Source organism: Gopherus evgoodei, chromosome 2 (genome assembly GCF_007399415.2).
Source record: "Gopherus evgoodei ecotype Sinaloan lineage chromosome 2, rGopEvg1_v1.p, whole genome shotgun sequence".
Taxonomy (NCBI): Eukaryota; Metazoa; Chordata; order Testudines; family Testudinidae; genus Gopherus; species Gopherus evgoodei.
In genome coordinates this window covers 55,464,222-55,488,445 of record NC_044323.1, presented here as the reverse complement: position 1 = coordinate 55,488,445, position 24,224 = coordinate 55,464,222, and the positions used below count along the sequence as shown (strand labels likewise).

The 24,224-nt window shown below is 39.0% G+C and overlaps 1 protein-coding gene across 2 annotated transcripts in view; it reads left to right on the top strand.

Moving 5' to 3' along the window:
• Window positions 1-24,224, top strand: part of AGMO (alkylglycerol monooxygenase) — a 278,867-nt gene that overhangs the window by 90,141 nt on the left and 164,502 nt on the right. For both annotated transcript variants that reach the window (XM_030550694.1, XM_030550695.1), the window contains exon 4: window positions 18,318-18,421. In XM_030550694.1, coding sequence (XP_030406554.1) covers window positions 18,318-18,421 — 104 coding nt within the window. The remainder of the gene's footprint in view (window positions 1-18,317; window positions 18,422-24,224) is intronic.

The window sequence follows — 24,224 nt, the reverse complement described above, 5'->3', positions numbered from 1 at the left end:
CATTGAAGAGCATTTTATAAGGGGTAGGATGGAATAGTTTCCTGTACCCTATTTATTACTGATGATGATTTAAAAATTATGGGGGAATATTTAAAGGCACAAATGGGAGCAAACAGCTAGCTAGTGCAGTAATACTATTAGTATGTACATTGCCCTGACTCCCAACTTTTTCTTCAGACTTTTTGCTACTCTTGCTCATTGTATCATATCTAATTGTAGATTATAAGATCTTCAGAGCATTAGACCAAGCTTTGTATTGGTTCTTTAAAGCATCACATATTTGTGGGACTGTATGAATTATAATATAGATCTCCTAGGCATCTTTTTCAGTGTAAAATTATCTTACTGCTTCAGAACTCTTAAATATGCTTTGTTTTCATATGGGAGAGAATGACTGTGTAGTCTTTTGAAAGAAGTTCATGCAAATGGGGAGTTTCAAGATGTTAAATTTCTTCTTGCACCTGTGAAATGCCTTCTTGAAGGTGAATTTATAGACTCTTTAGTCAGTGACCCATGTTAAATGAGGGACAGATTTAAGACATGGTTGGCACAATTGTAGAGTAGTTATGTGTCATGCAATCTGTGTGACTGTAGCTTAATCATGCCCGTTAGCTTTACTTCTAGAGTTTACGAGGCAAAATTAATTTGTTTGATACAGGAAGTATGGTTTAACTTTAGATGTTCCTTTGTATCTAGTGGCACTTAATCCAGTAGATTAATGTTTTTTTTTTCCTTTTCTTTTTCAATGATTTATGTTATAAAACACAGGACTTCTTCTGTTACACCTAGAGATTTCTCCTCTGGGTAAGCAGCATTGTAAATTTATTAAATACAGCTACAGTGTCATGATAACTTTTAGTATGATGGCTAAGTGAGAACATTGATCTTATGTAATTTGAGTCAGAAAAATCTGAACAGATAAACTATTTGTAACTTTTTGCAGCTGAATAAGAACATAAGTAATATTAGTAACAGAAAAAGGCCATCTGGTGCAATTTGCCTGCCATTTTTTGATTGATTATAATCTTAACCACCTGCACTTTAACTATGCCCTCTCCCCGGTCCCATCCTATTCCAGAAACAAATATATCTATTTCTTGAAAACTTTTTTATACTATTTGTTTCAGTAGCTCACTCTTTCCTTATAACTTTGCATAAAATCTGAATAATATGTATTATTATTTGTAGCACAGTAATCCCCAAAGGTTCCAATCTTATCAGGCTACAATTATATTAAGTGCTGTACAAAGTGTGGAAACATAACAAGAGACATCCCTGCCCAAAGAATTTATCCTCTAGGTTAAGAGAGATGCAACAAGTGAGTGTAAACAGAGATAAAAAGAAGGAATGGAGGATTAAGACTGAGTCATATGATTGCATAGACTAGCCATGTGCACAGTATACAGGCACAAAGTTTTCTTGGGGTGCCCAGGATTGTGAGTCACTGTGTTCCCCCTGCCTTAGCATGAGAGAGAATTGCTGGTGCTAACATGGGTGTCAGCTCCCTGACACTCCCAGTGGGTTAGCCACCCAATATCCTGGCAAGTTTCAGAGTAGCAGCCGTGTTAGTCTGTATCCGTAAAAAGAACAGGAGTACTTGTGGCACCTTGCAGACTAACACATTTATTTGAGCATGAGCTTTCGTGGGCTACAGTCCACTTCATCGGATTCTATGCATCTGTTCTTTTTACCAATATCCTTAGTGCTCTTCCAGCCCCTATTTTCCTTGCAGGTTAACACTTGGTGTACTCCAGTCCCTGAGCTCCTCTGAAAGGTCCCCCTGTAGAGTCCAGCCCTTGTCACTGGACACTCACAGTAATTGCCAGGTTTGTTATTCCCAAGGGAACAGTATACACACAACTTGATTAGTACAATTCAGGATCAGGTCTTTTATAGAACCACAGCATGGAGATGTATTTATAGTGAAACAATTGTAAGTTTATTATTAAAGGCTGAGATTTAAGAGATACTGAGTAAGGATAATGGAAACAAAAATGGTTACAACTATAAAAAAAAATCAAACACAGTTCTTAGAGTCTAAATTTAATTTTAACAAGCTAAAACACTTATCGACAGCAGTTTGGCCCTAAGGCTTCCTTGCAGCATTTCTCCAACCAGGACAGCTTAGGATCCTGTGTTCATGAATATAATTGCACTGCCTGATTACTTCCTCAAATAGAGGATAAAAATGGTGTTCTTTTTGCACTCCTCCGAAAGTCCCCTCTTTTTGCCCCTGAAGTCAGGATGACCTCTGTGATTCTTTTCCTAGGGTTCTGGCTCCAAGGTGTTGTCCTATACTCCTATGTGTCCCATATGCAAATATGCTTCCATTGTATTGATTTGTAATGCTTAATTTAGATCTTATCTCCTTTGTGGAAGAAACCTGTTTGTCAGCTTCGCCTGGGACATTGGTTTTAACATTCAAGTTTATTACATCTATGTAACTTGTTAAATATCACCCACACGTACATCTCACAATGATAATAAAGATCGGGATGCTATGAGCTTTTATTAGACACCTTACATGATTCTTTTTGGATAAGCAGCATGTTGGTTGCTGAGTGTCTTTTTCCACTATTGGGGTCCTCTGCCAGCATAAGCGAGGCTTGACCTTGTGATGAATGTGGACAAGTTGTTTAACTTATTATAAATCTTGAGAGCTCCCATGCTCTTTTACACAGACAACGTATACTGCCATCCAGAGAAAGACATTGTAAAACTTTCTACAAATATATTTTTTATTAACCACCCTGCCCCACAACCCCAACCCTCTTCATTTTCAGTAAAAGACAAAGATTTGGTGCTTGTTTTTTTCTTCAACTGTGGAAGGAGATTAATGGCTGTAGAATAACAGACTATGTCTTGTGTATACTGGAGTTTTAATTGGCACAGTCCACCTAAGGAGGGCAACAACAGATTCTGCTGGAACAGTTCTGAGCCAGCAGTCTCAGAGCAATAAAACAGCTACTTTAGCATTTATCATAAAGTGTCAGACACTAGCCATATAATAATACAACTATGATACTTTATAAAATAAAGAGCTGTTTTCCTCAAGGAGATCTGCTTAGTATAAACATTGTTTAGGTTAAGATCTCCCCATGTTTTGTATGTTGCATTTCATAGCTTTAATGTTAAGTTTCTTCTTAGTCAATATATATTCAATATAGTCCATCCATGCTCTGAAACACTAATCTCAGGTTATGTTCGAGGAAAAAATCTGTAATTTAAATATGAAATATTGGAAGTTTTTACTCAGCTGGTTCACAAAAAGCCCCTTTCAACACTCGATTAGGGTTGCCAACCCTGCAGGATTAGCCTGGAATCTCCAGGAATTAAAGATTAATTTTTAATTAAAGATTGTTATGTGATGAAATCTCCAGGAATACGTGCAACCAAAATTGGCAGCCCTACTTGACACCCCTCTCATTCCCCTTCCCCCCACCCCAAATACCTTCTGGCTCAGAAACCCAGCTCCATCCTGCCCATTGCACCCGCCATTCACTCTCCAGTCACCATTTACTAGGCCTGCAGAAACTAGAGGATGGGGCTATTAGTGCAAGCAGTTTGGCACATGTAAGGGAAGCTCCATCCCTTTTCTCTGATTGGTTAATCTGAATTAGTCCCACAGAAGTTTGTATGTATTCCCTGCTCTGCACCACTCCCATTCCCTCTAGTGCCTGAACAAGCCTGTGTGTTCCAGTGTTGCCATGATTCCCTGGACTCCTCCAGTGGCAGCAAGTGGTACTGAACCTGGAAATACAGTGGCCAAACTACAGTCTGTCTATATCTCTGGTGCGAGACCCATCTGGGGAGTAAGTCACGGTAGAATTTGCCCCTGAGACTTCTCTGCATGATTGTTTACCCACTCCACCTGCAGTACCTTCCTAACTATGTTTTAGGAAAATAGACTATTAACCACTCCCACTTTTTCATGATTGAGGTGCAAGACCAGATAATATCAGCAGTCATAGCACTCCAGTAAAAGGTTTTGGGCCAAGTCTTCTTGTGTGGTGTGCCAATTTCTACCCCGTTGCCAGCTGATCTTAATGCTGGTGTATCTGGCTGCAGGCTCTTATGCCCCTAGTGCAGACTTAGGGGATGTGGTTTGAGCAAAGGGATGTGGCTTGGATGGCCCCAAAGCTTTACTGATCCTTAGCCACCACTTCAGCCATTTGGGATCATTAAATTAGGGTGGCCCCTCAGGCTGTTCTAATTTACATCTGGGACTAACCCAATGCAGCAGATCTAAGATTGGGGAAGTACAGAAGTGAGCTTTACACCGCGCTGGCAGCTTTCCTCACTTGGGCTGTGTACTCCATGGCAGGAGCTGAAGATCTGGTGCATTTATCTAGCCCTTCTGTCAATACGGTTTTCATCACCATGTTGTCTGAGTGATACTCTCAGCTACACTGCAGTTGATACTGGCTGGAGTCTGTGTGTTGCCTGAAGGATGCAGCAGTCAGTAGTTTTAATGAATGACACAGAAAATCTGGTGTTGTGTATGTGGTTTTGGGAATGGAAGTAGAGTATAGGGATTGACTGTAACAGTAAAGAAAGTGATATCTCTAGTGCAAGTTCATTTGTACATGAAATATACTATAAATGGGCTAGTGTGTTACTACCAAACTGTATAATGCAGGAATAATTGTTGTTTGGATTCACGTTCTCTCTTGGAAGAATAATGTCTTGGACATTTGCACAGTGCCGCCTTAAATATTTTTGGGTGACTTAGGACCCTTGCAGTATATCTGATGAAATGACTGAATGTCACATTTGAGTTCAGAAGGTTAAAGTCCTGTTGTTTTGGTTGGAGTTGTGTATATTGAGCTTGTTCCAAAGCCCATTGCAGTCAGTGGGAGTCTTTATGTTGAATTAAATGGGCTTTGGATAAGGTGCATATAGTACAAAATTCAGAATTTGTGATGCTCCACTTAAGAGTCTCTCTAACTTTTCTAGGGTTTACCAATCTAAAAGCTCCAGGAGACCTGATATTGAACATAAATGGGTTTATCTGAAGTAATTTAAAAAAGTCCATTAAATAGGAGAAAAAAGAGAGAAAATAATACATTTTTGATTATTTAAAATATTTTGTGCTAATTATTTTTTAAATGTGCCACCTGCCTTATTAATTGTTATCAGACCACTGAACTATTTTAGCGGGTGGGGGGAATGTAAAGGTAGAAAATTAGTTTATTTTTAAAAAATGGAAGGGAATTTTAAATCCATCCAAAACGTTGTAAGTCTTTAATGCCTATGATCAGAACATAAGAACCATTAGTGGATGTGATATGTTGACAAAGGCCCAAATCCAGAAGTCCATTGAAGTCACTGGATGATATTGGCAATTCAGAATATATTTGAAAAATATGTATATTTGAATGGCACAGGGTTTGCACTAGCTGATACTAATGCAGGATGTGGATTTCAACTCTGTACCATGTTTCCATTTTCCTGAAATGTATGCTAATCAAGCTATTTTTTGTCCATGTAGGATTCACTGTACCGTGGGTCATGTATAATTTTATGAGTTATTAAAAGTAAATATCAAAAATTATGATGAAATCCCAAAGGATCTCTAGAGTCTGCGCTTGCAATTGAAGTGAAAGGTTGAAGGAACAGGTGAAATTTTGGCTAAGGAAAATGAGGCAAACACCTACTTTTACAAAAACTGCCTTGGAATCTTAAGCTTGGAAGGGATTTAAGCACCCAAACACCAGTAAATTTCAATGGGCTCCTTTGAAAATTCAGTCTTTATGTTGATATATAGGAGACAGGAACTTGGTTTAATAAGACATCCAAAATACTCCCAAAGAGGAAATTATATAGAATCCGTGGCTCTGATTATCTTCTCACTTACACTGGTTTTACACATTGTAACTCCATTGACTGATTTTTCAATCTTAAGTCTCAATTTATCTATTCTGGAAAGACGAAGAGCTGAGTAAATTCTGCTATATGAATGACTCATATACATTTCCTCTGATTGACGCCCCTCATTGTGTCTTGATGTTGGCAGACTTTTATTCACTACAATTTGTCATTTTTTGCAATATCTCCTAACATTCCTTGAATGTGGTGCTTTGGGGCGACAAAAAAGAAACATGAATGTTACTTGAGTTAATATCAGTCATTGTTTCCTCCCTAATATCCTGTAAGTTTATGTTGCTTTAAATATATGCACATTCAGAGGTTTAAACATTGTGGGAAAAGGATTCACTGGCATCCATTCCTGCCATTAAAGTGCTTCCCATCTGAATATCGGCTGCCAAAGTATGTGGTATCCTGCAGAGCAAGAGGATGAGGACATAGATTGCAATGAAGCTGAACAGTTTGCACTTCCTAGTAGTGACACCAGACATCAATCTTTCATAGAGACAGCCTAGAATATAGGAAAATAAGAACCCTCAGAAAAGAACAAAAGGAGAATTATCTTCTTTTTCCATTTCATTCCAGCAGTTTCTTTCTAAGATCCTTCAGGATGGATATGTTCTCAAATTCCATATGCTGACATTTCAGTGGCTCAGTTTTTTAATGCAACTTGAAGAGATAGAAATACATTTATTTGATTTTTAAAATCCATTTAATTTAGTTTCAGGTCTTCATATCATTGGCATATCATTGGGATATGGAGCAAAGTGCTAATTTGGTCACAGTTAATGTTTCTCACATTTATACCACAGAGTTTGATATTAGTATTCAATAACACCAAGTTATATTATGCAGCTTGGCGATATTCCAAAATTCAGAGTTGCCAGTATAGTAATCAGCAGCCATATCTGGAAAAGCTTTGAATCAGATTTTCAGTTGGGGCAAAAATGGTGTTGCTCCCTTGATTTCACTGGAGCTATGTTTGTTTATTCCAATTTTCACTAGCTAGGAATTTTATCCTTTATGCTGAAACTGTTTGCAGGCATTATTTTAATATATAAATCTGGCTTCACCAGCAAAATTGATTTATGGGCCTGCAATTAATGAGCCATATGCTCGTCTTTGTAGTGAAAAGGTGTGGAAAGAGCTAAGAGCTAAAAAAAATTGCTACATAAATGAGCTGCATGAGTTAATATGCACCAAATCACTTCTTCAAAGGGGAAAAAATAAACTTTGCAATAACCAGCAGTGGGTGTGGCTAGAAATTCCCACTGAAGAGAGAAGTAACTGAAGATTTTGGGCCAGATCCTGGGTTGCAGTTGTGGAATGCTAAAATGCTATTTTTAGCATAGATCAGAGTGTTGGCAAAAATGAAGTATTAAGGCACTATTAAGTCAGTCTTGAAGCTGTCCTGGCACTAGTCCATTCCTTGGTATAAATCAAAGCAGACTTCAGACTGTTGTGGCCAAAGGGGCCCTGGGCTGTTATGACAACCAGGGATTGGAGTGCAGGGATAACCTAAGCATACCCCATACGTGCAGTTGGGATAGGGAGTGGCATAGGCTGCTATGGTGGCTCCTCACCATCTGAAGATCCATCCTTATGCTGAGGAAATCCTCTAGGTCTAGGGGTTCACATAAGACAGCATTTAGACACACTTATTCTCCTGGGATGGTTCAAAGCTGCTTCAAGGTATCAGAGAATCGGGTCTACTATCTTGGGGAGGATTTGAAACATTGCACTTCCAGCATATGGGAGAGTTTGTGGTAGGGGATCATAGTATACCGAAATAGGCAGCAAGCTTTTCTGAGTCTTTCAAAATCTGAGATGAAGCATATGAAGCTTCCACACTGTGCACATGGCCTCTGCATGCTTTCCCATCCTCTAAAACTTCTGTATTTTTCCTAACTGAAATATGGATTTCTGACAATAGCAAGTTAATGCTGCTTTGGAATATTTATCCTTTGAATTTATTCCTCATAGAGGGGGAAATCTGTTCATTCAACCTTGGAGGTAGTGGAGATTGAGTCAATGTTGAGTGACTTTACTGAACATCTGCTGTGGTTTGTGGAGTTGATAGCATGGCAGGGTGGGGAGTTACTATGGCATAGCTGCAGTCTGCAGCATTATCCTCCGGCAGCCATATGGATACTTCCATACAGTATAAGTTAATATTGACCCTGTCCTAATTGACTTATGCTGACTTCCACTTCTTGCCTTCAGCTATTTGGGACCAGCCATAGGTAGATTGACCATGGCAGCCTGGCTCCTGAGGAGAATGACACAGACCTCCTGAGAGAGCTACACTGCATTGGAGAGACAATGGGCCCTGAGAAGTATTGTAGATTTGCATGAATAGCCTAAACCTATAAGGATGGCAGGAATTCCCCACAGATCTTATGATATGGCGGGCCACTGCTTCTAAGCATTTTGCAGCTGGCCAGAGTCTGCTCCCGTGATCTCATTATACCTCAGAAATTTTGCAGGTTTAAACTATATCTGAGTTTTCTGAATATATCTTGTAGTCCCCTGAGATTTTGCTGTAGGGGGACATGATCTTCCCCTTTTCCCCTTGGGTAGTATATGTAATACTTTGGCTTTCCCTGAGTCTTCCCACGTTTCCTCAGCCCATTTTTTCTGGTTTGAGTTTTGCAAATCTTTTGTGTGGGAGTGGCTTTGTGTTTTCAACTGGTATGGCAGCAGATCAAGCAAGAGGTTTTGGCTGGTGCACAGCTTTTGGAGACAGGTTTTGTACTAGGTTGCTACAGCTTTTGGCGTGTAAACCATGGGAGCATATAGACCAATGTACTACTTGATTATAAGTTAGCCCACTCACTGAATATTTTACTGACCACATATAGTAATTTAAGAAGAGGGGAAAAAAGCAGAGATAGTTTAGGGAAAAAGGGCAGAAAAACCACCTCTTTTCTCCTCATAAAAGAATCCATGCATTTTATTGTCTTATGAAACTTGCTTATTACATTGGTGACAAAAGTTAATTGCAAAACTACTTCGTGCTGCTCTATCATGACGTCATACAGTAATTTTACTATTGCATGTCTACGAGTTATTGTGTGATGTAGCATGTGATAACCTGGACATTAATTTGTGTCACCATTGCACTCTATCAGAGAAGAATATTGCTTTGCACATATACTTGTATAGCACCTTTCATCTCAATATTACAAAATGCTGTATATACAATGAAGGCTAAATTGTGCCTGTGGCGAGCAGGGGGCAGGGGTATGGAATTTCCCCACCTCACCTCCTTTCTCAGGCACAATTCTTCTGGGAGTCCAAGCAAGTGCAGCCCGTGCTACATGCTCTCCCAGAGTGCAGCGTGCACTTCCCTCTCATCAAGCCGTGCAGGCTCAGCTTTGCTAACTGATGCCATCTTCTACTGAGAGGAGCATCACCCTCAGTACTAGCCTGTAACAAGTCTGCCTTCTTTCAACATGCAAGGACTGGGATTGTGTCTGGCCCTGTTCAGGAGAACAAGGTGAATGGGACACTCTTTGCATCCTCTTTTTTGCACCCATGCAGGACCATATGCAAGTGCTGGGTCTAATTAATTTATCCTCATAAATTCCTATGAGGCATTGTCAACTGCTCTTGGTGCACTCTTTCTAGGGGTTCCAGCTTTTTCCCAACTTGTCCTCTTCAGTTTGTTTGTAATTAGATCAGTCCATAAACTAATTAATTAAATTGTTTAAATTACTTCAATTGTTTTTAATTAGATCAGTCCGTAAACTCTTACTTTACTTTTAATCTGTCAGCCCTTAAACTCCAGGGCTTGCGTCTCCTTGTTGCCCCTCTGCTATCCCAAGCCTTCTGCCTCCCTTTCCCTCTCTGTTCTTCCTCTTTTATAGCTGGATTTGTTTTCTTTATCGGTCCCAGTTGTGGGTGCATGTCTCCATGGTTAGTAGTTCTGCCAGCTCTGAGGGGTGTGATCAGCCTGATTGCCATTAAGCATGGAAGACTTTCCTCTCCCTTCTGCCTGTGCTCAGTATGGGGTTTGTAAACTCTATTACAGGTACATTAACTGAGAGAGGTTAAATGACTTGCTTGAGGCCACACAGTGCCTCAGTGGAAGAGCAAGGATTAGAACTTGAGTCATTACTCTTAGTCTTTAAGTTAAACACAATATTAATGTTAAATGACTTAAACATAAAAATGTTGAGGACATTAAACCCATCAAACTAAGTTTGTGACTAGGGGAAAAAAGTGTCTGATTTAACATAAAGAGAAATAACCAGGTTGAAATGCCACGTACCTCACATCCTTGCCACCCCCCCAGATTAATGTAGTGCTGTACAGGCTGGGATACACTGGGGAGATATATAATACATATACTCCGTTGGGTGCGGGATAGTACACTCTTCCACATAAATTCCTTGGGTCAAATCCTGCTCTTATTTAAACCTGTGTAGCCCTATGGTGATAGTGGTATAACTGAGGTAAGAATTTGACCTCATGGGAATAAAATTTGTGGTAGGAAGGATGTGGAGGCTCTCAGTGAATAATGTATTTTAGCATTGTTATTTATTTAACAACAATTTACAAGACAGAAATACTGTGAAACAGTTCCAGCCCAGGGGAACTAAGGATATATCTATACTACATTTTAAAGCTCACAGCAGCAAGTCTCAGAGCCTGGATCTACAGACTCAGACTTGCGAGGCTCACACTATGGTGCTAAAAACAGATGTTCAGGTTTGTGTTGGAGCTTGGGCTCTGAAGTCCAAGGAGTGGGCCAGACTGCAGCATCAACACTGCTGTTTTTAGCACTGTGGTGTGAGCCCTGCAAGCCCGAGTCCATAGAACCAGGCTCTGAGACTCACTGCCACAGGTTTTAAAATGCAATGTAGATGCATTCTGAGACTCTTAAAGCAGCGGTTCTCAAACTGGGGGTTGGGACCCCTCGGGATCATGAGGTTATTACATGGGGGTCTCGAGGTGTCAAACGCTGCTTTGCCTCCAGCATATTTAATTTATTAGGGGGGTCGCACTCAAGCTTGTTATGTGAAAGGGGTAACCAGTACCAAAGTTTGAGAACCACTGTCTTAGAGATAGGCAAAGACAGACAAGACAAACAGGGAGATGGATAGGGATGTTGACTTAGAGCACTGACACTCTCTCTTCCCTCCTCCCCTCCCCCGCACCAATCTAATGTTGATGTGGAGATGGTAGTTGACTAATGCAGGTTACTGTGTGTTGGTAGGGAAGAAGAAATGAGCCTTCAGGAGGGTTTTGATTTCAGAGCAGTTGGGAGCCTCCCTCCACTCCATACCCATCTTTTGTTGCTATAAGATAACTGTCTCTCTATAAGGTATAAGCTATAAGGTAAAGCTCAAATGTGTTCTATCTGAGTGCTCCTTCATCCAGCTCTTATGCAAATATGGCACTCAGCAGGGAGCATGGATCTCTGAAAAAGTCTGCAGATTTATTCATAAAGCAAAGTAGCAGAGTAGATTAGTTGTAACTGGGCAGGTAGATACTGGATTAAACCCATCTTGTTTTTCCAGTGGAATAAGTATTTGATAAACAAAAGCTAATAGCTAGATACTAAGATTTTTCCTGTTTACCAAAGTAATCTTAAACCCATTAGCTATAGGGAATGCAGGAGACAGATGGGAGTCCCTAACAAATTGTAATTGCTCTGTTTGGACCTCTTTGCTTTTCCTTTGCAGAAGGGTCTAAATCCCACAGAGGAGAGGCTCACAAAGGGAAGAGGTGGCTGCAAAGTTTGCTCCCCCAACAGCTTCCTCTTCAACAACCACTATTGGGGCTCTGCTTAGCAAGGCCATGGGAGAGGGTGGAGTCAGGAGACCAGTCATTTTATCGGCCTGTTCCCTTGTAATTGCAATGCAATATATTGAATGATACCCAAGGCATAGTAGGTTACTCTCCTCATTAGGTACTGGTGACTCTCAGAGACCACACTAGGTGGTGGAGGAAGGGCAATATCTTACCACTGACCTGGGTGGTCATTAGCCAAAGCCATTCATCACATGGCACCTTTGTGATGTAGTACACATAATTGTAAATATTCTCAATGTATGTACTGTTAGATACGTCATATGTTTCTGTTTCTGACTGAATAACGTATGCACCTTACCCACAGAACATAACAAAAATAGATTAAAATTAGGTTTTGAATTCAAATAAAAAACTTCCCCCCATTCACTTGGCCATAACCATGACTTCTGATACGAGAATCAAAAGCCATGCTTTGGAGTATATTTCATTATGTGGTAATACAGATATGTTCCACATTGTCTGCACACTTTTTTTTTTTTTAAATTCCAAAGTCTATGGTTGAGCCCTCTGAGTGAAAAAACTTGAAAAGAAATTGTTCGTCTGTTGAACAGAACTGACACATTTTTACCTTGCTGCTGTTCTTGGGGTGTTGTGAAAATTTCTGTTTTCACTGACATAGCTTCTTGAACAGTTTTTATTGGCAAATGCATTTTCTCCTGTTGTTAAACAAAATATGGTGAGTTATGTATCATGGTGAAAGGAGAAGGAAATTAAGAACAAAGGGTAATTTGAACTTACTGTGTTTTGTATTTTGAAGAGAAATCTTATGCCTGAGATGAGCAGTTTCTACCATCACATGGGAAATTGATTTGAATTTGAAACAGGTAGCAAAGGTGTTGAATCTAATTTCGGGCTATTACAATGGAGTTCCAGCATCAACTACCACCTCTAAAACAGCCTACTTGCTGATTATAACAGTAGGGTTCCGCAGGGGTCTGTTTTGGGACCGGCTGTGTTCAATATCTTCATCAACGACTTAGATGTTGGCATAGAAAGTACGCTTATTAAGTTTGCAGATGATACCAAACTGGGAGGGATTGCAACTGCTTTGGCGGACAGGGTCAAAATTCAAAATGATCTGGACAAATTGGAGAAATGGTCTGATGTAAACCGGATGAAGTTCAATAAAGACAAATGCAAAGTGCTCCACTTAGGAAGGAACAATCAGTTTCACACATACAGAATGGGAAGAGACTGTCTAGGAAGGAGTATGGCAGAAAGAGATCTAGGGGTCATAGTGGACCACAAGCTAAATATGAGTCAACAGTGTGATACTGTTGCAAAAAAAAGCAAACGTGATTCTGGGATGCATTAACAGGTGTGTTGTAAACAAGACACGAGAAGTCATTCTTCCGCTCTACTCTGCGCTGGTTAGTCCTCAACTGGAGTATTGTGTCCAGTTCTGGGCACTGCATTTCAAGAAAGATGTGGAGAAATTGGAGAGGGTCCAGAGAAGAGCAACAAGAATGATTAAAGGTCTTGAGAACATGACCTATGAAGGAAGGCTGAAAGAATTGGGTTTGTTTAATTTGGAAAAGAGAAGACTGAGAGGGGACATGATAGCAGTTTTCAGGTATCTAAAAGGGTGTCATCAGGAGGAGGGAGAAAACTTGTTCACCTTAGCCTCTAATGATAGAACAAGAAGCAATGGGCTTAAACTGCAACAAGGGAAATTTAGGTTGGACATTAGGAAAAAGTTCCTAACTGTCAGGGTAGTGAAACACTGGAATAAATTGCCTAGGGAGGTTGTGGAATGTCCATCTCTGGAGATATTTAAGAGTAGGTTAGATAAATGTCTATCAGGGATGGTCTAGACAGTATTTGGTCCTGCCATGAGGGCAGGGGACTGGACTCGATGACCTCTCGAGGTCCCTTCCAGTCCTAGAGTCTATGAATCTATGAATCTATGAATGCCAAAAAGTAAAACTGGGGCAAGGAGAAATTCAAAGTGGAGAAGAATCAGCTATAATGCCAAGACTGTAGAAAGTGTATGTTTATATATCAGTATTAATGACAGTGGTTTATTTGGGGTGCATACCCTTATTTGGGGCAAGATCTTCCCCCTCCCATAGTAAAACCCACGGAAGAGGATAAAGATGGAGGGAAGTTCTGAGAGATCGATTTAGTGTTCCTTTGGATTATACTCTTGGGTCTTGGCTACACTGGCACTTTACAGTGCTGCAACTTTCGCTCTCAGAGGTGTGAAAAAACACCCCCCCCAAGCGCTGCAAGATACAACGCTGGAAAGCCTCAGTGTAATCAATGCCGCAGCGTTGGGAGCAGCGCCTTGAAATTTCAAGTGTAGCCATACCCTTGAAGGAGTGTCATTTATCTGCACAGAACTGGTTGTAGCTGCAAACCTAATATCCACGTGGCCTGGGGAGAAATCCATAAACTAAATTCCTGCCAACTACCGGGACCTTCTGTGGGTTTGGTTTACCCCAGGGTCATTTAATAGGGTGGGACTTTGTAGAGTGGTTTCCTGATGTTGAAGAGTAGGACAGCTCCAGGGTATTACCTTACTGAAGTAATTTCAGTAGGGCTAATGGGGAGAAATGTGTGCATCTTCTATTCCATCAGCCCCATGTAGATCCTGACCCGAGGGACAGCCCTCCATAGGGTCCCAAGAAGGGGTTATGGTGTCATGTAGATGATTGACCACCTCCCATCCCCAAAGAAGAGAGATGAAATCTGTACTGTGAAGAACTCTTCTGTGGATTGGGGAGGGAGAGGAATGTTGTGATCTGACCCGCAATTTTTATTTAGTTTTCACTTAGTTCCCACAATAATTCATCATGAAGTTCCATGGAAGTTAGAGCCACTGGATTCAGCCACCATGAAGTTACATGGGAGCTTTCCTGAGCAGACCTCTGGATTTGGCCTTTCATAAGTAGATTTTAGGAGAAAAAATAGGGTTTTTTTGAGACATTATCTATCATCTGTTGCATATAATAATTCAAATCATAACCGTTGTTCTGATACCTATTCCTAATTTTGTTGTGTTCTGCTCAATTAAATTTTTCAGTTCACTTGTTAATCATGCATGACTAAGAAAAAATGATGCTGTGTTGTTTGTTTTTTTTTTTTTTGAAGCTTTATATAGCTAGCACTTCAAATTCCATAAATGCCTACTTACCTTGGTTCTTTTGGGGAATGGGGATGGAGAGGAAAAGGGTACAGATTTTGGCCATCTTCTTTATTTTATCATCTGTTTTTTAAAAATAGGCACTGGGTGCACTTCTGCTTTCTACCCTAAGGAAAGGGGAAAGACAATGTTTTACAATTATATTTTCATCAGTAATTTGTCTTCTGTTTGATTCAGGGAAATTTAAAAATATTGCCACCTAAGCTTTCTCGAGACACTTCAGTTTCTGTTCCTGATGCTGCTGATTAGTGAACAATATGTTATTTTCCTTGGTCAGTCTGCTTTTTACCTTTGAGACATATTTTGTATTTTATTTGTAACTGGATCTTGTATAATAATAACAATAGATTGATGCCTAGATTCAGGCTTCTTAGTCACAGTTATAAACTATTGTTAGTGTAAGTATTGCTATTTATTCTTTTCTTATTGGTCTTTCCTGCTATATTACAGAAGATGCAATTCTACAGTCCAGAGCAGGATAAAAACTTCAGTTGAATTCAAGGCGAGTTTCACAGCCTTGGCTGCCATTTATCAGTTCGGACGAGACAGAAAATATTGATAATTTTGTTCCTTTTTTTTTCTTCAAATTTGAGGCCAAATCCTGAAGTCCTTAGGCAAAACTCCCTGTTATCAGGCCTATACACAAGCAATATAAGTTGTTTGGCACTATTTCCCAAAATGAAAACAGATTGCAAAACCATAATAAATGTTGCAAAAATATAACAGAACTAATAATTTCCATGAAATCGCATCTCCTCCAATTTCACTGTAATATTTTGTGAAAGTATAAGTGACGGATTTTGACTCTTATGTAGGTAAAAGCTAATGAATACTGTTAAAGTTGACATTTGAAACCTAAGAAAAAATACTGTTAATATGCTGATAATTCCAAGTTTGATCTTTTGGATGATTTTATAAACCCAGATCTGTTGCAGTACACACGGCAACAGTAATGTTGAACTGCTTCAGATTAAAAAATAGCATGACTATTAATGGTGGTCAGTTTATTCAGCTAAAACAGGATAAAATTAATTTCAAATTACTGACTCTGCCCTTTGCTATGGTGACTAGATAGTAAGTGTTAAAAATAAGGACACTTTTTTCAGGGGTAAGATGGGTGGGGATACTTGCGTACCTAAGACAAAGCCCCTAATATTGGGGTGATCCTGATATTGTCAGGACATCTAATCATGGTAGCTCTTGCGCCCAGTGAATTCCAGGTGAGTTTTCCCATTAACTTCAGTGAGAGCAGGATTAAAGCTTTAATGGAGTACAACATAAGGATCAGAAAATATTCTTAGACTGAATTACTCATGGCAGTATTGTTTGTTTTTTTCTAATACTGCTCTACTATATTATCAACTTACTGATCTTCCAAATCGCTTCTCACATTTGAGAAGATTTTTAACATGCAGTTAGCCTGCTCATTAGATTAAGAAGCTTTTTTAATTTTAAACTCTGTTAATAAAATGTCATTTTATTAATTAGTTTAGAAAACCATTTGACCTTAACCAAAATGAATGTAGACTGTAAAAATCATCACAGATTCCCTTCCTTGAACTTTTCACAATGCTGAAAAATGACTGAGGGAAATAAGGAAGATCCAGTTACTGTACCTTGTTTGTACAGCTGTACTTCATTGAGTGAAGGCTTGTGTTACACACAGTTTGTGATAGGAAGTAAATGGTTTTAAAACAACTAAGACAACAGGTTTTTAACCTCCACCTTTTTAGGTTCTTTGTTCACTCATTTAGCTTCTGTCGAGGTCTTGGAAAGCATTTCAAATACAAATTATTACACAGTATTGAAGCTCACCAGAATAATTCATCTCCTAGTGAGCTCATTAAGGCAGCATGCATTAAGATGTCCCCCCCCGCCCCACCAGATGACAAATGTTAGCTAGAGTGAACACTTGTTACTTCAGAAGAAGAGACATTTAAGGAATAAAGGTATCTCAGATTGAGTGTTAAATATTTTTTTGTGATAGGTAGGTTAAATTATAGTTTCAAGACAGCTATCATAAGGATTTTCAAAGGCTTAGAGGACAGTCAGAAATGATGAAGTTGCCTTATAAATTACTAACTTGTCACAGTTCATTAGGTACAGAAATTCTAATTTCTAGCATACAGGCACTCTGTTATTCCTCTGGTCCCTTGAAATGATGAAGACACCTTGAGATTCATCAAGGTGTTTGATTTGGCATCCGTTTACTTTACAACTATGTGTTAATCATCAGTCCTGAACCATTTGACATAGTTTTGGCACTAGATAATTTCAAGGCATTTAAATACGCACTTGTAAGATCACTCTTGTGGATAGGATCCGAATATCTGCCAAAGGCAGTTTCCTAATTGTTCCGGTGAAGCATTGCCATTAGTGGGGAGGGTTTAACTGGCTGTCAGCCAATCAGTTTTCAAATTCTGTGTCAGCTTAGACTTTATGTAAATTTCACCCCTTTAAACATATGTGACCTTTAATTTAGTTGCAAGCTGAAAAGGACCTTATGGGGCTACATTAACCACCCACCTTCTCATTATAGTGTAATTAAGACCTTCCTCACAGCCTTTTGCAATACATCTGATGACCATGAAAGATTTTGGCTTTCCTTTCTGCTTGATAACCTCCCACTTAAGACTGTCCAAACATCTTTAGATTTTCAAAGTTTCATAGCAACAGGGCCACCCAGAGTGGTACTTAAAGAAAAACATGCCTTGGTAAACAGTTAGTGTTTCTCTGTTTTTGCTCTGAAACATGCAGCAAATCAAAAGTGTCATGCCTTTGGGGCGTGTGACCTACACCAGCCTCGCCCAAACCTCACCCATAAAACAGTGCCCCAGTCACTCTATTTTGACTGAATCCAAAGTTCCCAGACAGTGATACCTGAATGCTTTGTTTTTCTGTTTCTTGTTAATAGGCAGACAATGGTCATGTCCTTGTGGTGTGAGTTTCCAGGTGAGCTTGAAGACTGAAGTATCCCAGAAAGTTACTATTTAAATTTTTTCTTTGCTCATCAAGCACTAAAACATTTTCAGTATCCAAGTCTGAAGGAAACCTGAAGTATGGTACTTGAATCAACACCAAATTCTGGTCCACTTGAAGTCAATGACAAAATGCCTGATGAAAATATAATTTAACCAAAGCTGCCTTCCTCTGACCCTTCATCTCACATTTTCTTAAAGCCTTCTATTTTCTTTTGTAACCCCATTCTTCTCTCCCTCAGCAAGTAAATTACACCCACTTGTGTCCACTTACCAATGTTTAACCTATGCCATTCTCTTCATCATCTCTAAATTCAGATCTGAAGGTTAGTTTTTATTACCTGCCATATTATGATAAAATAGCAAAGTGTAAATTTTGGAATCATTTGCTTTTAGGATAAAAAAAAAGTCGTGGGAGACGAATGCGGCTTTGTTCTTTCTTTCTTTCTTTCTTTCTTTCTTTCTTTCTTTCTTTCATGCCTCATTAGAAATTATGTGTTTTGCAGAGGTTAATATATTGTGGGCAGCACACCAAGTACATCATAGTTCTGAAGCTTATAACTTATCCACAGCACTGAGACAATCTGTACTGCAGAGATACACTTCTTGGGTAAGTTATGCAAAATGCAATAATATAATTTAACTTTATTAAAAATCATTGCTATATAAAATGACAGCTATTTAATTTTGTCTGAAGGAAAACAAAATGTAAGTCAAGAAAATGTTAGACACAGAAAATCACAGTGCAGAAAGGTAATTTGAGGCATTCTGAGAATCGAAAATAGGTACGCTTACACTCTCATTGGAATGTGTGAAAAGGAGAAATAAAGTCAACTTTGAGAAGGCCAATTATAGTCCCAGGCTTTCACACAATCATAACTTTCTAAACATAATGCAACATATTCTTCATAATGTCAGCATAGACACAGAGTAACAGATCATGGAGTTACTTTGGATCTATGCTGGGGTAAATGAAGGCATGGGGAAAGCCGACAGGTACGGAGAAGCACGTGGTTCGAACAGAGACATCCCTTAGGGGAGGATCTACTAATGGAGATTCTTTATCTCCTAGTAAGGAGGAGCATATGGAGATAAAATACAGGTAGGATCTGATGAGAAACAGTCAAATGAAAAAAAGTCTCATTCAATTACATCATGTAATGGGAGACCACTAAAAAGTGACACGTTTTTAAAGTGCTTATATACCAATGCTTGAAGTCTAAATAATAAGATGAGTGAACTAGAGTGCCTAATATGAGGATATTGATATAATAGGCATCACAGAAACTTGGTGGGATGAGGATAATCAATGGTACACAATAATACTAGGGTACAAAATATAATGGAAGGACAGAACAGGTTGTGCTGGTGGGGAGTGGCACTATATGTGAAAGAAAACATAGAATCAAATGAAGTAAAAATCTTAAATGAATCAAACTGTACCATAGAATCTCTATGGATAGTAATTCCATGCTTGAATAAGAAGAATATAGCAATAGGGATATATTACCGACTACCTGACCAGGATGGTGATAGTGACTGTGAAATGCTCAGGGAGATTAGAGAGGCCATTAAAATAAAAACTTAATAATAATGGGAGATTTCAACTATCCCCATGTTGACTGGGTATATATCACCTCAGGATGAGATGTCGATACAAAGTTTCTTTACACCTTCAATAACTGCTTCTTGGAGCAGCTAGTCCTGTAATCCACAAGAGGAGAGGCAATTCTTGATTTAGTTCTAAGTGGAGCACAGGATCATGTCCAAGAGGTGAATATAACTGGACCGCTTGGCAATAGTGACCATAATATTAAATTTAACATTGCTGTGGTGGGGAAAACACCAAAGCAGCCCAGCACTGTAGCATTGGAACAGCTGCCGTACCAGGAGAGATTAATGAGACTTGGACTTTTTAATTTGGAAAAGAGACAACTAAGGTGGGATATGATAGAGGTCTATAAAATCATGATGGGTGTGGAGAGAGTAAATAAGGAAGTGTTATTTACAGCTTCTCATAACATAAGAACTAGGAGTCACCAAATGAAATGAATAGGCAGCAGGTTTAAAACAAACAAAAGGAAGTATTTCTTCATGCAACACACAGTCAGCCTGTGATCCCTTGATGATTACCTGTTCTGTTTATTCCCTCTGGGGCACCTGACATTGGCCACTGTCGGAAGACATGATACTGGGCTAGATGGACCTTTGGTCTGACCCACTACGGCTGTTGTTATGTTCTTATGTTCTTAACTGGAACCAATAGGAGAATTACCTGTGAAAGTACTGGATGGGATGCCCATGTGTGTATTTGATTCTCTCCTGTGGCTACTCTTACCGAAATGCTGTTGGTAAGCGTTACCTTAGTGTCTGCAGTACTCCCTAAAGTGTTTAAAGGAAATTGCAATTTTTGAAGAGTGATCGCTGTGCCTGTCAATTATCAATTGCTAAGAGGGCTCACCTATGGATTTTGTGAATGAATTTCATAGAATCAAAGAAATGTAGGACTTGGAGGGACCTTGATAGGTCAGCTGGTCCAGTCCCCTGCAGTGAGGCAATTACCTCCCTAGGTAATTTGTTCCAGTGTTTAACTACTCTTACAGTTAGGAAGTTTTTCCTAATGTCTAACCTAAATCTTCTTGGCTGCAATTTAAGCCCATTACTTCTTGCCCTGTCCTCAGTGGTTAAGGATCAGTAATTTATCACCCTCCTCTTTGTAACAACCATTTATGTACATGAAGACTGTTATCATGTCCCCTCTCAGTCTTCTCATCTCCACACTAAACAAACCTTTTTTTTTCCCTCGGTCTTTCCTTGTAAGTCATGTGTTCTAGACCTTTAATCTTTTTTGTTGCTCTTTTGAACTTTCTCCAGTTTGTCCATATCTTTCCTGAAGCGTGGTACCCAGAACTGGACATACTACTCCAGTTGAGGTCTTATCTGTGCTGAATAGAGTGGAAGAATTACTTCTCATGTCTTGCTTACAATACCCCTGCTAATATGTCCCAGACAATGATTGCTTTTTTTGCAACAGCGTTACATTTTTGATCATATTTAGTTTGTGATCCACTATAACACCAGATGCTTTTCTGTAGTACTGCTTCTTAGGCAGTCATTTCCCATTCTGTATTTGTGCAATTGATTATTGCTTCCTAAATGTAGCACTTTGCATTTGTCCTTATTGAACTTCATCCTATATATTTCAGACTCTTTCTCTAGTTTGTCCAGATCATTTTGAATTCTAATCCTGTCCCCCATAGTACTTTCTCTCTCAGCTTTATAAGTGAAATCTTTATGCCGTTATATAAATCATTTATGAAGATATTGAATAGAACTGAATCCAGAAGAGATCCCAGAAGGACACCACATTGCCTTACAATTCCATTGTGAACTATTGATGACTACTCTCTGGATATGGTTTTCCAACCACCTTATAGTAGATTCCTCTAGGCTATATTTCCCTGGCTGTTTATGAGAAGATCATGTGAGACTGAATCAAAAGCCTTACTAAAGTCAAGATATATCCCATCTACTACTTTCTGTCTGTCCACAAGCCTTGTTATCCTGTCAAGAAGGATATTAGGTTGGTTAGTTTGTTCTTAACAAATCCATGTTGCCTGTTACTTACCATCTTATTATCAGCTAGGTGCTTACAAATTGATTAATTGATTATTTGCTCCATTTTCTTTATGGGTACTGACGTTAAGCTGACTGGTCTGTAATTCCCTGGGTTGTCCTTATTCCTCTTTTTATAGAGAGGTACTATGTTTGCCCTTTTTCTAGTCCTCTGGTATTTTTTCCATCCTCCACAAGTTGTCAAAGATAATTGCTAATGGCTCAGAGATCTCTTCAGCCAGCTGCTTAAATATTCTAGGATCTACCACTTACGGTGATGTTCACTTTGTTAGTCACCCAATCACTGCTAACTTTTTTTGGTGAAAAATGAAGCAAAAAAGGCATTTAACACTTTGGCTATTGCTGCATTTTTCTGTTACAGTCTTTTCATCCTCTTCGAGTAATGGGCCTACCCTGTCCATGGTCCTCCTCCTGCTTCTTGTGCATTTGTAAAATGCTTTTTTGTTATCCTTTATATCCCTAGCTAGTTTAATCCCATTTTGTGCCTTGTTCTTTATAATTTTGTTTCTACATTCTTGTGTGTTTTTTATATTCATCCTTTCTAATTTGACCTAGTTTCCACTTTTTGTATGACTCTTATTTCTACAAGTCACAATTTTAATATATTTTGGTGTGTCCCAGAGCTCGGCCCAAAGTAATTATTGCCTCTCACAGTTATCTTCCATTACCCAATATTTTTTATTTGAAATACATCATCAGTTTTTCTAAAAGTTATAAATTTTAAACATAAAAGATAAGAAAGCCATAAGAAATTGCTTATTTAAATGTTTAATTTTTATAATTATTTTAAAAAATAATGTACTCAGTGTCTTCAGAAATTGAAAAGTTTGTTTCTTAAACTACATGTTTTTTAAGGAAAAATCACATGACATTTAGATACTAGATCTATATATCTGTGAAGGTTTTTTATTTCTAGAGTCAGTCAGAAAGTGGAAATTCTGTCTAGGAAATTCTGACATTTTGAAATTTCTTTTCCTTCTGAACTGGAGTGAAAAGTCTAAATTTTTATAGAGTGGAAATTTGGAAAAATTATATTGTATTGCACCATTTTTATATACACATAAAGAAAACCACTGCATTGCGAACCAGATTTCACAGATTGGCAAAACATGTATACACACACACACAGAGTATTAAAGCAAACAAAAATGTCAAGTATACTGAATACATTCATAGACATAAATACAGATTCCCATAATATACAGAGGAAAAGCAATGTAAAATATTCTACTACAGTTAGATGTAGAACAAATCTATAACTCTTTGTTGAGTCAGCAACTGACTTGTGAGTTAAGTACTTCTGGCCATTAACTTCAGTGAAGTTAGTCTGGATTTACACTGATATAATTGAGAGCAAATCTGGCCTTTTGTTAATAATAAATATTCCAAACATATTAAATTCAAATAAATCAATGGAATGCATTTCCACAGCTTGATCAGGTCTTCTGGACACTCTTGTATTGGCACCACTTCATAGTTTTGTTTATTATAGGCACCCATCCTTGTTCTTTAATTGTCATGGTGTTGATTCATAAAGTACCCCTCACAGCCTTGTAAGGGGGCACAAGATTTAGATGGACATTGGTACAGGTGACTTTTTTTGTGAGGTGTCCCTCTTCCATGCAAATACTGCCATGTTAAAGATTTAAGTTTCTATATGCTTGTTCACCTGTGGGTATGCTGTTTTCTAAAAAGAACACCTGGATAGGGGACAGAAGAAAAGGACAGATGTGAACACTTTGTTCTGCCTACATAAGCATGTTATATGCAAACAGTTACTGTGGAAAACCATAATGATGATAACTCAGGGAGGCTAGGGGGTTTGTAAGAGGACAGTAATGCTGGCAAGCACTCTGTAGACTTGTGGCCAGCAACCTGTGGCACATCAGGGCAAGCCACGGCAGGGGAGCCAGATCGTTTGTTTACATTTGCACGGCCGTCTGCAGCTCTCAGTGGCCACGGTTCACTGTTCCTGGCCAATGGGAGCTGTGGGAAGCTGCACAGGCCTGTAAACAAATGGTCTGGGAACCCGCCAGCAGCTTGCCCTGTGTGGCCCATGGACCGCAGATTGCCCACTGCTGCTGTAGACAGTCCCAAGGTTGATGTTGGTACCAGCTTTCAAACCAAATTACAAGGTATATTAGCCTGGAGCCATGGGAAACCAAGCTAAGAAATAATGATACTAGCTTGCCTTCTTTTACATAAACACATAGCAACAGGTATATTTATATTAAAAAACAAAACAAAAAGCCCCTATGCCTTCAAAAACAAGACACTCCGCTACTGTGCAGGCTTCTCCCTCTGGGGAGAGGATGAGAGAACAAATAATAAGTGACAAATGTATTGTCAAGTTGCTTAATGCACTACTGGCAGGCAGTCAGTTACAGTGGTGATACATGTGATACAAAAAGCTATAAAGAGTAGAATAGAGCTAGTTAACATCATGGTGTGCATTGCTCTTTCACATCTGAGAAAAGCAAATAGAAATTTAATGTTTGTCTTGTAGGTGAAATTGTCTAGACTGTGTAAAAGCAAAGGTGAAAATTATCTCTTTCTGAAGCATAGCCATCACTTGAGCACAAATTTTGTAAATATTCATGCTCCAGGAACCCCATACTAATTCTTAAAAAACTACCATTTTCTGAACTGCCTGCATGACGAAGAATCGTGTGTGTGTGTATGCGTATGTGTATTTGCTTTTTAACATAATCTAGTGAAGAGTTATTGTCAATCTCTGAGTGATATCTGATGTCTTTGAGCATATGCAGTTGAAGGCA